The sequence below is a fragment of the Aquila chrysaetos genome, chromosome 8 (assembly GCF_900496995.4).
Source record: "Aquila chrysaetos chrysaetos chromosome 8, bAquChr1.4, whole genome shotgun sequence".
Taxonomy (NCBI): Eukaryota; Metazoa; Chordata; class Aves; order Accipitriformes; family Accipitridae; genus Aquila; species Aquila chrysaetos.
Window position 1 is genome coordinate 41,919,675 of NC_044011.1, and position 15,381 is coordinate 41,935,055.

At 46.3% G+C, this 15,381-nt stretch overlaps 1 protein-coding gene across 17 annotated transcripts in view; it reads right to left on the reverse strand.

The window, feature by feature from the left end:
* Nucleotides 1-250: 250 nt before the first annotated feature.
* TRIM29 (tripartite motif containing 29) overlaps nt 251-15,381 on the reverse strand; it is a 31,898-nt gene continuing 16,767 nt past the window's right edge. Inside the window, exons 6-10 of one of the 17 annotated variants that reach the window (XM_030023404.2) lie at nt 11,564-11,647; nt 8,018-8,077; nt 6,661-6,762; nt 5,462-5,538; nt 251-2,564 (exon numbers count right to left, since the gene is read on the reverse strand). In XM_030023404.2, coding sequence (XP_029879264.1) covers nt 2,502-2,564; nt 5,462-5,538; nt 6,661-6,762; nt 8,018-8,077; nt 11,564-11,647 — 386 coding nt within the window. In that variant the 3' untranslated portion in view covers nt 251-2,501. Of the gene's footprint in view, nt 2,565-5,461; nt 5,539-6,438; nt 6,577-6,660; nt 6,763-8,017; nt 8,078-11,563; nt 11,648-15,381 lie in introns of those variants that run through there. The other 16 variants (XM_030023407.2, XM_030023405.1, XM_030023406.2 and 13 more) reach the window with 16 other exon arrangements.

Below are 15,381 nucleotides of genomic sequence, written 5' to 3' on the forward strand. Positions count from 1 at the left end.
TCAAGGTATTATACTAGAAGTGCGTTCATCAGTCTGGCTTTGACCTTCAAGGATGTGGGAATTTTCTCCGAGCTGACATGACCCTGACTCAAAATATCCAGAAAGCAGTGAAAAGAAAGCCTCTAGAAGCTGGGAAAATGGGTTCTCCAACCCTCTTACTCGTATAGAGAACGTTCTGAAGAGACTTAACCTCACTGAGACTGTTGCAAGCACACAAATGCCAAAGACAGAGAGACCTCATCCCCAGGGGTTTTAGTCAGACATGGAGCTTTCTCCTTTATTTCTGCAGTATGTGTTGCACACGTGAAGGGCCTCATTTACATCAGCGCAGTCGGGTCCTGTCTGAGGAGGTGGAATTCCTCTTGCTTTGCTGATCGAGATAAACACGATAAAAACAGTTCATGCACAATACACCTTCGAAGCCGCGCTGCTAGTTCCCCGGGACCGCGAGGTACGGCGGGGCCGGAGCTGTGCCCCGTCCCGCGCTCCTCTGGTGGGGGCAAAGGGCTGTGGGGAGACCAGCCTGTCGCCGGAGCGTGCCAGCGTGAAAAGTCATGCGTGCAAGGTCTGAGCGAGGCCCTCGAAGCGAGGAGAGGAAGGGGAGCAAACGGGCCGTGGGGACTGCAGAGGTGGGGGAGGGCAGAGCCGGCGGGGAGGGGACGGGGGGGGGGGAGGAAGGGGACGCTTGCTTCCTCAGGCCGGTCATTCGTGTGCTGGGCGAGGGGCAGTGCAGCTCCCAGCTGACATCGCAGCAGGCCTTCTTTGGGGCGGCAAAGAAGGGGGGGGGGGGGGGTTAATATCCAAGTTTTGGAGGAGGAGGAGGGATCACGCCCACGTGTTGGAGAATAGAAGGGAGGCGGTGGAAGCTTTTGCTAGAAAATAAGGGACCCAAGTGGCTACTGGATGCCTCCTCGGGGGCAAAAGAAAGAATGAGATTTGCAGGGGGTGTATTTTATCCTTTCACACACATACTCAAACCCCTCGGTGTATTTCCTAGCAACTCTATCCCAGTTTCCCTTTCTTCACGTCCTTCCCCACTACGCTATTCCCTTCCCCTCTGGTCATTAAGGAAAAAAAAAAAAATTATAAAATAAGTGCCATTTCAAGTATTCTGGAGCAACCAACTCTCAGCCTCAGAATTTTTGTCTGAGGTGTCAGATTAAAAAGCAGCAAGTATCTTTGCACAGGAATTAGCAAGAAAGTAATTTTCAGGGAGCGATAGGTGTGACCTCTCTCAGCAAGGTGTTGCAAGCATTTGACGGTAGGAAAGGTGGGGGGAAGCTATTCCAAAAACCACTTGAATAGAGCAAACCATGAAAAGTAGCTGTCAGGTCTTGGTTCTGTGTTCTGCAGATGCTTATCACTGTTCGAGGGCTCTGATCCTGCAATGGGCCATCTGCTTCCGTTGACTGGCCTGGGGGAGGGGTTGCAAAGCACGGACCTAACCTCTCAGCTTTGTCCAAGGGGAAGGAAAATAATCTCGATGAGATCGTGGAAAGGTTAACCATCCCTGGCTGGTTTGCAAGCTGGGTGCTGATGTGATTCTTCTATCCAGGGGACGTACAAAAAATATTATCCTGAGCAAAAGGCTACGGTACTAATTCTCATTGCCTATTGCAGAAAAAAATACCTGAACCACAATATATAAATCAATTTTGGTTTAGGGGAATTAAAAAAAAACAAACCACAAAACAAAACAGCGCCCAACACTTATGGCATCTAATCAATTTTATATTAGTAGGATGGATTTTCTTTTTATTCCTTGATTTGAAAAGGTGGCTGGAGGGGTACTTTAATGGGATAGAAAGCCTCTCTGCTCTCCACCAGTAGGTGGCCTTGGGCTGCAGCAGCTCCGAATGGGTCCTGTTGAATGGCTTTTTGGAAGGCAGCAGGAGCAGAGCTGAGCTGACCAAGGGCCCTGAGGAAGCGAGCTGCCGTGGGCATGGGCTGGGGGCAGTCTGCAGGGCTCTCAGGGAGGTGGCAGCGCTGGACCCGGTCCCAGTCGTGGTGCAGAGAGGCGTGGAAAGAGCTTTAGCCTGTCACTGCTCCCAGTGGCCGAGGCCTCTCCGTTCCAAGACGACCTTTGGGCCCCCCCAGCTTGGGACCTTCACCAGGACTTAACAGCTATGGTCATATAAACACACTCAGGACAACGGGGCAACTGGTATAGCAGAGTCGGGGGCGGTGCTACCCAAGCATGCATGCTTCCCAGGAGAAGCAGAGCGGCTCGCTCTGCAGAAGCAAAGGGAAGGGCATTGACAGAGAGGGAATAAGGAGGTGACAGCAGAGGATGGGGTTATGTTGTTAAGGCCTGCAGAGCTTTCAAGGTGATTTGGAAAAAGTCCTTGTTTCCTCTAGTAAAGGCTATTCCCTTCTGCACCTTCCCTCTCCCTGGCAGAGATTAGAGCAGTAAGGTTAATATAGTAGCAGGTACATCCATGAAAATCCGCAGCTGAGTCTTCGCTCCAAGTGCTGCCAGCTCTTCCCTAAATCTTCAGGAATCAAGGTGCCTCGTTGGAGGTGGCTCCATTGCCTTTGTTGACGTAAAAGGGGCGGTAATGTGACTGCAATGGAGAATTTGGGGCATGTGAGTTTGACCTACCTTCTTTTTCTGACCACCTATACGTCACCCTCCTAGGTAGCCCAGCCATACATATTTTAACATACTCTGATCTTAACACCTTCAGTCTTTCCTCTTGCAGAGCAACACCACCTCATTTCACTACTGGAGGTGCTGGAGTCATCAAATGCAAATGGTGTTGCTTTTTTGATTTATACACATGCTTTGCATGGACCTAATTCCTGAGCCAAATGAGTCTGTGCATCATATAAAATTTCAGACTATGACTCATGGTTTGATGAGAGGTTTCTGGGAGAAGAGGAATGTCACCTTTATTTTTATGCTTCTGTCAGTGTCTTTTAATTGCTCACTAACCTGAGAACTCATGGGAGTTTTCACACTTAAAGCCATGCACAGTTATGCGAGTGAGCAGCCAAGTCGCATGGTATTTATTTGTGCTCTCTGGCTGGCAAGCCAAACTCTCGTGCATGGAAATTCTCACACTGTGGTGTATTGTTTATTCAGGCCTCCGCATGGTGCAGGGCCCAGTACTAAATATTTGTGTAAACAGAAGCGTAAGTGGGGAGACAGGGGCAGAGCCTAAAGGAATTGCCCTTTTCTGTCTCTCCAGCTCTGTTTACTGCAGTCCCTAATTGTATCTCTTCTCATCAGGACCTACCCCTGGAATTTCATTCTTACCTGCATCATTACAAATAACCAACACGTGGCAAAGTTGTGTTGTGCAGCCTTGTGTCGGCTTGGGATGATTGCAAAACACAAAAGCCAATTTATCAACTGTGATAGCTGGTCGCACCGTCACAGACAAAATTTTTAGCCTGGATGACAATATGCTTACACCAATGAAGCAGCGACCAAGGCAATCAGGAACAACTGTGGTTTTGTAATGTCTGATCTGTCTTAGGTTTGATCCACTGCCCAGATCTCACTTGCTGAAGGTGGGAGAGACGTCACAGGAACATGCTGGTACGTTTTTGTGCAGCACACTAGTTAATATTAGGCACGGCAGGAGGCTGGAAGCGTGGGCAGAGCAAACCCAACCCATCTTGCTGCTCAGTGCCGACTCCCAATACCTCCTGCTCAATGTTCCCTTTTGTTGAAATTCTTTTCATTTTATGGCTTTAATTTCCAATATAATTAAGAGATGGAAGAGGGGGGCTTCATTTTAAAGAACTCCCTGTGGGTTAAAAAGACATTGCTCCTTAAACACTATAGTCCTTTGTGAAAATTCCTATTTACAGAACTTTTAGAATGGGTATTACTTAAATACATATTTAAGACTATTTTAAAAGCTAGATTATTGGCCCAATAGACCATAAAAGCTCCTGCAGAGCTACTGCAGTCCAGAGCGTATATTTCTATTTTGGGACTTTTTAATGCTTATATTTATCAACTCAATTGTTAGGTTCAGAGCTATCTGGTGAATATAGGCTATAAAAATAAAATAGCCGCTACAAACGTACGCATGAGAGAGAAAGGGAGACAGAAAAAGACTGGCGACTTCATGTGGGAGAAGTTACCCGGGCTTTCTCTGTGGGGATTAAAGAATTCATGGGTTGTGTTCATGGAGCGCAGCACACTGACTGTCATGCAGTGAGGTGCTTACTGCTAAGAAGACCCTACTCGCATCCACTAGTGCCAACACAGACTTCACTTTCCTGACCAGACTCCCCCGGTATAACACCACCATTAGGGAGGGTAGGTTGGTATCTAAAGTCACTGCGACGAGTCTCCATCTGAGCACACACATGACGAAGTAGATGATCTTTTAGAAAGGCGGTGATCAAACGCAAGACAGAAGATATTGCAAACCTTTGCTGTTCGTAATAGGTATGTTTTGCTGTAGCACATTCAGAGACTCAAGGCTGGATTTTCTGAAAGTGATAGTCTACCAAGGAACATCCTTTTGACTGGCATTCATCTCCTCGTGGGGCCTTGAAAATTTAGCAGAGACATACAGCTGCAGTCCTTAGGCAGCCTCTTCCTGCTGTGTGTTTCCTCTGTTTTCTTCCGTCAGTGTGGGAATGCTCTCGATTCTTGACCCTCTCCTTCTTACAAGTCTTATTTCCAGGGAACAGTAAATAATCTTTCACAAATGTATGATCAGAATTCAAAAAGCAGATTTTATCTGCGGAGATGGGGGCAAAAACTTGACAATCTTAATTCAGTTCGTGCAAGATCTTAATGCAGCACAGTGTGAACGTTTGTTAAGAAAAATGGATTAACTTAGTGTTTCTGTGGTTATGCATTAACTGTTTGTTAACCTTGTATATTTAAGATTACAAGAGCTAAAATATCACTGTCCTCTGCCCCTTATAATGCGCTGTTACCTGTTTTATGCTTACAGTGCAAAATGAGTGACTTACAGATGTTCTAGTGATTTATGATCGTAATCTGACCCTTCATCTTTGATATTGCATCTGCCCACTACAGGATATAATTAGCAAGATACTTTTATATGGTTGTCTTTGGTGTCATTTACATAATCTGTGCTTTCTAGATGTCACAGACTACTAAGAGCGTATGATATCCCTGCAGGGAGGAAAAGTACTACAGATACCAGCGTGTGTGCTATAGTATTAGTATAGCTTCTAGAAGCCTGGACCAAATTTTAGACCAGGGCAAAATCTTTTCAAGAGGTCATTCTGAAGTATTGATTATTCCTACAACCCAGAACTGTGGAGGCAGGTGGGTTAATCTGCATCCTTCTGTGGATGCAGTTAACCACAGAAAAACATAATAGAAGCTGTTGATTTGAAGCTTTTACTTTCCCGTCTCCAAAGGACCCAAGCCCTAGTCTCTGAAGTCTCAGGTATCCCTAGAACAGATAGTGCTCTTGCTGAAGCTGTGCACATGCTTTCACACCAAGGGTATATTTCTTACCAATACAGACTGCTTAGAGGATTTCCATGTCTGTGGCGTCACCTTTGCAGACTGATGTCTCACTATTGAAGGATAAGCTGTGACAACATAAAACAGCGTGTTATAGATCAGTCCCTGCCACCATCCCCGTCCCCCCTTGCGAGCATCAAGATGAGTAGCAGGACTGGAAATGCCACACAATTAGTATTGCATTGCTTAACATTGAAATGCAGCCATTTTTGGGGTGGGACACAACAGCCATCAGACAGATGCCTATTCCACCACCCAATCACTTAGGAAAAGGGAGTAAAGAAGGTCTGTCTAATTAAAATGTCTGAGGAATGCAGAGAGGTGGGATGCAATCAGTCCAATTAAATTTAGGCCAAGTCCCGAACTAAGCATTCTGGCTGTTGCGAAGAACACTATAGGCTATTTAATTAGCGTAAAGAGCCGAGGCCTGCGTTTCATGTCAGAAGTTAACGACAGTACCTCTGGCAGCATGATAAGCCCTAACCCCCTTCTACCACACCAGCTCAGTTCTGATTCAAAAATACCAGCCCTGCTGAATCACAACCAGTTTCGGTTCTGTCAGACAATGGCCCTTCCCCACTATCTTCTATTTGCAAATTCATCAGACCTGACTCTGCTTGGCAGGTGCTGATGCTCTTGATTTCCACCTCTGGTGCCCTTGAACTAGTGGGTAGTGAAAAGAGGATTATGAGATGGTGAATGGGGGATTCTGGTTCAGATGGAGAAGGACAGGCAGCTGCTGCATATTTTTTTCAAGGTTGTGCTCAGTGGCTATTATTCTTTCAGGATGAAGGCTGTTTTAAAACACTGATGAAGCTAGAGGGGTATATGGCCGTGAACATCATTTCCAAGTATCTTTCCGTCCCTGGTCCCTACGCCTCTAAAATCATCTAAAATTCTCATCTCTACCCGTTACAAACAAAATTTAAAACCCCTTCAACTATTCACTAGATGTAACTTTTTAATACTTTTTAACACTCTTTAATAAACTCCTGTTGCCCTGGTTCAGCAGAGTAAGTTACTCATGTAAACACGTGTGTGTATCTAAGAGATTGACAGTCAGGGCAGGAGATACGGGCCAGGTGTAGGACTGCTCCAGGCCTTCTCTGGGAGAGCAAGAACAGGATTAAATGTCTTATCACCTAAAAAAAAGGGGCAGAAGGAAGGGGAAAAAACTAAATGCCTAGTACCGGTCTTAGTGAAGAGGCTCCCGTCAGACTGTTTGCTGAAGTCACCAGGCGGATTCTGTCCCACCGAGGAGAACTGAAAAGGCAGCTTAGTACCATTGCCTACTGGAAGATAGAAGAGGTTGTGTTATTCCACGGTGTTACATGCTGCAGCGGGGAAGCCCAAGCATTTCAAAACACACCCTGTAAAACTACCTTCAACTAACTTGGGGGAAAATGGGAACTAATAGCTTTGTCCCTTTTCTCTTAGTAAGAAAAGGCAGATGAGAGCAGTCAGTTGTGGGGTCCCGGTGTACACAGTGTGTGAGTGTGAAGAGATCCCAATGCTCCAGGCAGGCAGGGAAGAGCCTTTCTCTTGAGAGACCCAGAGTGCAGGCGTGACTGAAGAGCAGCCACTTCCTTGCAGGTAAACTGCATCTCCAGAGACTGGAGTAATGAGGCAAAACTACGTAACTGCTGAAGCTCCCTTGCCTCCAAGCAGTTGAGGCTTTATTCAAAGCCCATTGAAATTAAAGCAAGGCTTCCCCTCCTGGCCTCCTTGGGGTTAGGCCCTGGCTGCCAGAATGAATCTGAGAGCAGAGACGATGAGAGGGAGACAGCCCTGCCTGTGGCATGAAAAGCAGGAACGACTTAGGTGTGGCTGTGAGTCACGAGAGCTCCCCCAGGCAGAGTGGCCGTGGATGCTTGTAGGCTGCTTCTGAATGAAAGGAAAGGCAAGACCCTCTGAGCGTGAATGAAGCAAAGAACGGAAAATATAGGCAAGAAAATGGAAGGTGGGGATCTGGGGAGAAAAGGCATGACTCGCTGCTGCTGGTTCTTGGTAAACTAGCTCAAAGCACCCCCTCCCCATTGTGCTGGACGCTGTACAGACAGTGAACATCGGTCAGGCTCTGTCTTTGAGAACTTAGGAGCAAAGGAAAAGGTGTACGTGTGATGGAGAAGAGCACCCTTGCGCTTCTGAGACTGGCTTGAGGGTATTTGGAGTCTGCTCCTGGTTCTGCCACAGCCTCCACAGATTGCCTTGGATGATGTTGGCATTCCCATCGATTGCAGTTGCTTAGGTATCTCAGGATCTTTGCAAATTGGCACCTGTGTTTTCCATCTTCCTCTTTCACTGTCTGAACAATGAGGACCAGGGATGCCTTTCCCTCCTATGTACATAGCACCTAGAGCAGTGAGACGCTAGGTTTGGGTGTATTCAGACGGTGCTGATAACCCAGCTAAGAGATGGTTCTGTGAGACAGTGATTGACAGGTGACAGGACAGCTGAGAGGCGAAGCAGAAGAGGTTGGTTAGCCAGCTAGAAAGCTGTGGCACGGGGGGTTAGATCCTTTCAAACTGTAGTCGGAATTACCCGTACCAAGTGTTTCCTCAGTCGCTTGGAAGGAGGAAAATTCCCATGATCGTGGGTTGAAACTGGCTGTAAAACAAGAGCATCCAGTTCAGCAGTCGGCTCCTGATGAGCTGGCTTAAAGGCCTGTGCCTGGCATTGCTCTATGAAATAGTCCCCACCAATTTGGAAGCAGCCCCAAACCAGAAATCTGGGTCCAGGGAGTAGAGGAAAGCCCAGTCTTTTTTCTCTGGGTTCTCGGGAATGGCAAATGGACTTCTCATTTAGAGAACAAAGCTCTCTCACTGCCACAGAGCTGTCTTTAGCTGCATTAAATTGCCAGCTCAGATTTGTCTACTCAACATGACTATTCTGCAAAGAGATCTGCAGGCAGAGGCTTGGATTTATTGCTCAAGAGACACAAGTAGAGGAACGTTTCTTGCTCAAGCACACATTGTCCCGGCCACCGTGACAAGCATGTGCTCAGGGGTTTCACTAGGACATCACGCTGTGATGCAGACTAGTGCTGTTGTACCCCTTTGGTGAGACACCGGACTCCCAGAAGAGTGAAAAAGAGATGAATACTTTGAGCTGTTATGCTGCCATCCTGTGGACTGTTTTTCTATTTAAGCAGTTATTTCTCTTTCTCTGTGTGCCCGAGTCCCTTCTACTCCTCATTCAAAGACTTCCAAAGGCACAAGATGACCTTTCCAACCTCCTCCTGGCTTTGGCCAAGTTGTTTGCAACATCAGGAGAAGAAAGCTCAGTGGAAGAGGACAGAAAGAAGTGTTGAGCAGTTGAACAGATTGTTCCTCTATCTTTTAGGCAGCATTTGAAAGCTTTTATGTCTCCCCTCTGCCTCATTATGTCATCCCTGCAGGCAGATGCTCCGTGATACTGTCTTTAATGACAAGAGCAGTGGAAGGCTCCTGGAATTTAAGCAGGGCTTAAAAACCTATAGGTTCAGTTCAAATCCAAGCAGTTTCTTAGTATGGGCCACTGCAATTAGCGCAGAGCACTACTAGGGCAGCATTCCTCAATGCAGCAAACAGACTTGCCCCTGTGGCCTCAGGCAGGATTTGCAGTGATCCAACCTAGCAAGAAAAAGGGTGTGTTACAAAACTATCATGAGACATTCAAGGATTCTGTGCATATTATGCAATGCAAAGGGTGGTCCTCTTTTTTTTCCCCTTCTATTTTATGGAATTCCTTAGAAAAGATGCAATTGGAGGTAGTGCTGGACTTCTACATGACACATTGATAGAGCATAGAAAGCTCTAGAGGGTTACATGATTATGGGGATATTGCATTATTCATCAGATAATCCTTTGCTAGCCAGCATGCAAGCTAAGTGGGTCATGTCTCCTGTTTTGCCTACTGATTCATTCTGTTCCCAAAGTCCCCATCAGTGTGGTTTCTGCAGCTGGTTCCTTTCTATCATGCTTGAGTCCTCACCCTGGTGGAGAATCCAGCGCAGTTCAATCCCCATTTCAGCAGAGACTGTGTGTGCAGTCACGTGCTTAGTCTTTTTGGACAAAGTAACTTTGTTGGTAGAAAATAGAGAATGAGTAGTTTTGGAAGGCAACGTGTCTGTCCTCTCAGGAAAACGCAGATGTGTAGGCGGAATAAACACTCCCCCAGTATATGTATATTCAAAACTCCATTGCAGGAAGCAGTGGGCCACTGAACTGCAAGCCGCTGTACAGCCCTCACACTATTCTGTAGCTGACTGCATCCAGCAAGTGTCCCCACTGGCTCCAATAAAGAGCACTAAATAAGAAACCCCGTCTCTAGCAGTCCCGGTTGATCCCTCCTGTCTCTTGGCTCATCCTCAGGAGGCTGGTATGCTGGATCCCAGCTGTGAGCCAGAGAGCCCTGCTCCCAGGTCTTGGCAAGTGATCCTCCAGAGAGAAGCAGAGGGAAGTCCAGGCACTACAGTCCAGAGCAGTGAGCAGTCAGGCTATGCCGTGCTATGGCACTGCCGCAAATGGCTTTTCCCTTCCTTTTGCCGTGTCAAGTTTCAGCCCTGTCCCAAACACACACGGGAGCGGTGATGGCAGAACGGCATTGTCTACTGTGTTACTCCCATCACACCCCCGCCACGCTCTTCAAATGCACGTTGGGCCATTTCCACCTGAACCTGAAGCCCCACGTTTCGAGTAGAGATGGGTTCAGCCCGTGCAATTTTAGAACTAACTTTCAACCATCCCTTAAGGTTGAAAACAGTTTTGGACGTAGGGCTGAGTCTGTGGTCTCTCCCCAGCATCAGCAGCTCCGCTTAGCAGAACGCGTGTTTCCCTGACAGCACAGGGCCTGTAAAGCCCTGAAGCAGCTGGGGCAGAACAGCAGCTCTAACCATCCGGGTGGCGTTTGGAGACAGGCTTTGTGCAAAATGAACCCACCGCTGGCAAAATGCCCCTCCGCAGCCTCTGACGAAGAGGCTGCCCCCTAACTTGGGGGGCCCGCGGGAAACAGTCCTGCTGAAGGCTTGCTGAGGCTGAACTGGGAATGTTGCCTCTGCCGCTGGTATCTGCTCCAAACTGCATCCGCAGCCCTGCGGCGCCAGGCAGGGCGGCCAGCGAGCTGCCAGGCGTGGGCTGATTACAGAGGAGAAGGGCAAAGTGGAAATCCAGACAAAGGGCTCAGTGTCGGGATCTGGGTTATCCCCATGAAACCCTAACAACAGAACAGGCGACACGGCGCTTCAAATACGCTTTCAGGGGAGTGCCACTGCTAATTGCTGCCATATCCCTTTGCCCTGCCTGCCATCTGGCTTTGCAGAACAGCAGCTGTAAACACCTGGCAAATCCAGGCAGGGCCTTGGTCTCTAGGGACCAGAGGCAATTTGGTTACTTGTTTTATGCTACGCTTTCTGTTCTTTTCTTTCTACATGCGTTGCCTCGCCTAGGCTCTTAGCACTCTGCTTCTCGCTCTGGGGGTCCTGACACTAATGTAGAAATAGACAACTGCCATTTTACAACTGAATGTGTTGAAAACAGTCATTCACTCCAAAGACTCATTCTGTAGTGTTCACGTAACAATTGGGACATAAGCAAATCACCAGGGCTCTTGTCATCAGTGTCAAGAGCTCAGAAAGGAACTCCAGACTCCTGCTTCTTTAGGACACACTCCTCACTTCTTCTATCCTTTCCCTGTAGGGAAAAAGTACGTTTTCTGGTGAAAGTAAAATCCTAATGCAGAGCAAGCCTAGTGTAGCTTTCACATTTGATAGCACAATGGGATAAGCTTCTGGTGGAGAGTAACAGTGACTTCAACCAAGTAACACATGTTAAAACTCCCCTATATTCGCAAACTACACTTTTTGAAAGAGTTCAGTCGCTCCAGCTCTCCTCCATAGAGCTGAGAACCTTTGCTGCCCTGAGGTGAAAAGGCAATAACTTCTCAAAGCTCTGTAGGCTGGAAAGAAGACCAGGCATAAACAAATGCAAAGGGACGGATCTTGTCCAGGGGACAGCAGGAAACATGAGGGAAAGCAAATTTGGGGACAAATCGTTAATGAAGTTCCTTTCCTGTGCTGTGTTTGGAGGAAGCCTGACCACCATTAGGATGCCATACCTTTGGGAGACAGGAACATGGAAAATCTCTTCAGATTGTCAGGCTGGTTCCACTCATAGTTGTTCATCATGTACCGGTGGTCACCTGGAGAAGCAGAGCAGGGTGTGAGATGGAGGAAGCAGTTTCGTGGCCTTGAGGGGGATGGGAGGAGGGGGAAGGGGATAACAGATTGGAATTGCTTCCTCAAGTGCTGCAGGAGATATGGTTCTTCTCTTTGAAAACAAGTTCCTCTATTTTCTTAATTCCTCTGTGGGACTCTGGCTGGGAGGCAAAGCAATGATGTAGCTGCCCAGAGGTTCAGCCTGGGATAAAAGAGAAAGCTCCCTCAAAGGCATAGCGCAGCTGAAGTATTCGGCCATTCAGTAGATATGCTACGTCCTGAAAATCTATAGGGAGACTTGAGCGTTGAGGCATTTTCCTACCAAAATACTGCTGTGTGGCTAAAAATGTATCCCACTACAAAAGCAGTGGTTTGGGTTTGGCTTCTTCTGTGTGTTTAACTTGTGCACAGTGCTGGCTTTCAACCAGCAGATCTTGAACTGCAAGTATTACAAAGCTCAAGAAAGTCAGTGTTGGGAGGGCTCAATGGGTTGGTTTCTTCAATTTTTAAAGAAAGATGCTAAACCTGAGTTGCAAACAGCTCTAGCTTCCTGAGCTCTTGGACAAGGGCCTTTGATTCAGGATTCATGCAAAATGGATGAAAACTACCCTTTTGCTAGGTATTATGCAGCCTGGTTTTGGTTTTCTGACACTGAAATGATGCTCAATCAGTACAGTTGCTCATAAAAATACTTTATTTTAAGGCCTCAAGTGTTACATAAACCTATTGTTCTCTACAAGGGGGTAAATTTGGTTCCCATGTTTAGTTCCATTCTTTGATTCTTAAGTCACTGAACAAACGTCTATTTATCCAGTTTATTTCTGTGTTACTTAAACTCCCTGGATGCTCTCTGATTATTTGCGTCCTTGCCGCACTACTAAGTAGGTACCTGTTATGACAACTGACAACTGAAAAAGTGGATTCCCTTTGGATTCTGCTATTAAGCAGGTTTCATTCCATTAATATAATATTTCTTGGTTTTTACACTAGAAGATCAAGCTGGTTGCAAATGAATTTGTTGCAATGACTCAGGGGGAGTCTGAGTTAATTAAATCCATTAAGTAATTGTGGAGTTATTTCCTTGCAGTCACTAGATGCAGAGTGCTGTCCTCTTTCAAGTGTAACTGTGGTTTGAAAAACGGAGAGCTCTGAAGTTTCTGAGACTCACCTTAAATAACATTTCCCAACTGAGTGCATACCACTGTTCTTCTCATTAGGCAGACTCCAAGCTGGGTCTATTAAATCCCCGGTAAAGTTTCTGAAGTGCCCAGGTTTCTGGCAGTAGTTAGTTGTTGCCCTGCTCAGAAATGTTTTGGCACTTGAATCCCATGGATTTCAAGTACCATTGAGGACTTCTGACATCAGTAACATGGAGGGGGACCCTAAATAAAAGTGATCAAGTGATCAAGAAGTAGTCAGTCTTTATCCAAAGCTACTAGAACTGAACGTACACATACTCTTGTTGGGTTGTACAAATGGCCAAGTAAAATGTATTTGCTTCAGGACTGGCAAAAAACAGCACAGCAGATGGAAGGTAACTTCCTAAGTTATAGTAACTTGAATGCAAAATGCTTTTATGCTACTCATTTAGTTTTCAGAAGTGCTGTGAGTAGTCAGGCATCCAAAACCCCTTTGGCATTATGCCATTCAGGGTTTGGAAATTCTGCAAATCTCCAGGTGAACAAAGAAGAAGAAAGGAAAATGTACAAAAGTGATTTTTGGATCTGAGCTGCCTGTCATCTACTTGTATTAAGTTATAGCTAAATTTCTCAGCAAACCTTAGCACATGGAGTGTTGAGGATCTGACCAAGTACGTTGCAGTGTTAAATGTTGGAAGACATGTTCAATTTCTGGTACTACTTTAAAGGTAGGGAGAGTTTAAAAATGTGGCTTTAGCTATTCATCGTGACCACTTTGAATGTGAATCCTGACTTTTCTGAAAGGCTGGTTCTCTGGACCAGAACTATCTGGTCCATCTAATTCATGTCTAGTGGAGAATGATGGCACTAGATAAACTTTAATGAACTGTTTGCAATGCAGGCTCCTTGGGGCCAGGGGTTTACTCTTTCTCTCCATAATGTAGGAAGGTAGCAGGCTGTCACTTGATGAATACTAGTAATTCTCATTACAGATCTAAATGTACTCTGGTCCCATCTCACCTTCATTCTTATTGCTCTAGATTGTGAGCGCCAGACAGGCTGATTCACAAAACCCAGGCTCTGAAAAACATTAGTGTGTTGACCAATAACTAAACCTATGTTGTTCTGACCTCTGCATCTTTTCAATGCGCTGCTTTTTGTCTGGGTTTTTTGTTTTCCGGGTTTTTGTGGGGTTGTTTCTTCCCTTCTTCCTTTATCATATCATCTTGTAATGTGGATCTGTCTTTTCTGGAAGGAAGTTGTAGTGATTTGCATGGCTGTTGCCCAGGAAAAAGGTGGTGTATTAATATGGGAGGAATGTCTAGTGAGTACTGTGAATTTGAATGAAATAACAGGGATCTTGCAGACTTGCAGCAGAGTTCCTCAGCTGCCTGTGTTGTATGAACTGGACTTGAAATTATTCCTGCTTCTTTTTGAGTCACACGTCGTCCTGAACAGCAGGGTGCAATTTATCCTCATGTTACCTATCCAGCTTCTTGACCTTTATTGTTCTGGTATCTAGGGTTCCACAGTTACTAATAGATTTTATCCTTATAGCAGCCTGGTGAGATAACTATTAATTCCGATCCCTGTTATTCTTAGCGCAAGAGATAATTTCATGGGATTAAGTAACTTGCCCAAGGTTACAAAGGCTGTTTGTGGGGGAGCTGGGAAGTGGAGTGGAGTAGTGGAGTCCCATTCTAGTGCCCTGACCTCCTAATCTTATGTGTGAGCTTGATGCAAGACAAGTCCTTTCTGCAGAACTAATTGGGAGACACAGAAAGTAAGTGGGCTCTAAAACTTAGAAGATTCTTGCAGTGCTGTGGTATTGACCACGACCTCTCTATTCACATAAGAAAGATCATCCATCCTTAAAATTCACTGAAGCGTGGGGACCGTTTGGCACTGCATGTCCTTTGAACACCTTTGCTCAGGGCAGATGGGAAACAAACCTCTCCCTAGTGGAACATGCAGAGAAGTATGATCAGAGAGAGTTATGCTGGTTCAAGTTGTAGCTTAACCTGAACACCAAAATGGAGACCTTTTTACTTGGAAAATCAGTTATTAGATTTTCAGTGACAGGTGCTTGCAGGGTATTTCATGTTGCAGCCAGGCAAGCAGTGGCTGAAACAGGCTGTTGTAAAATGTCATACAGTCATACCAGCACAGCACATGTGCTAACCAAGCTGTACAAATAGGCTAATGACAGGATTTCAAAATTGCCATACTGGGGTGGCTACATTCATATTTCTGCCACTGCCTTCTCAATTTGCCTAGTGAGCCACTGAGTTGCCTTGGTATGTCTGTGCAGTCTTCCACGTAGAAACTGTCGTGCTAAACTTGCAGGGGCTTGTTGGAGCCTGGCACAAGGCAGAGTGTCCCTGCTGGCCTCTTGCAGGAGGGAAGGGTCACTGTTCTCAACCCCAAAGAGAAGTGTTGCTCTGAAGTCTCATGTGGGAGGTAGCTAAACCGATTAAGCACTGCGAAGCCGTAACGTGAAACAGCGCTCAGAGAAGCGGGGCTAGTTTGGACCCTTGGGGCCCCTACACATGAGATACTTTAAATCCCTGGCAGTTCAA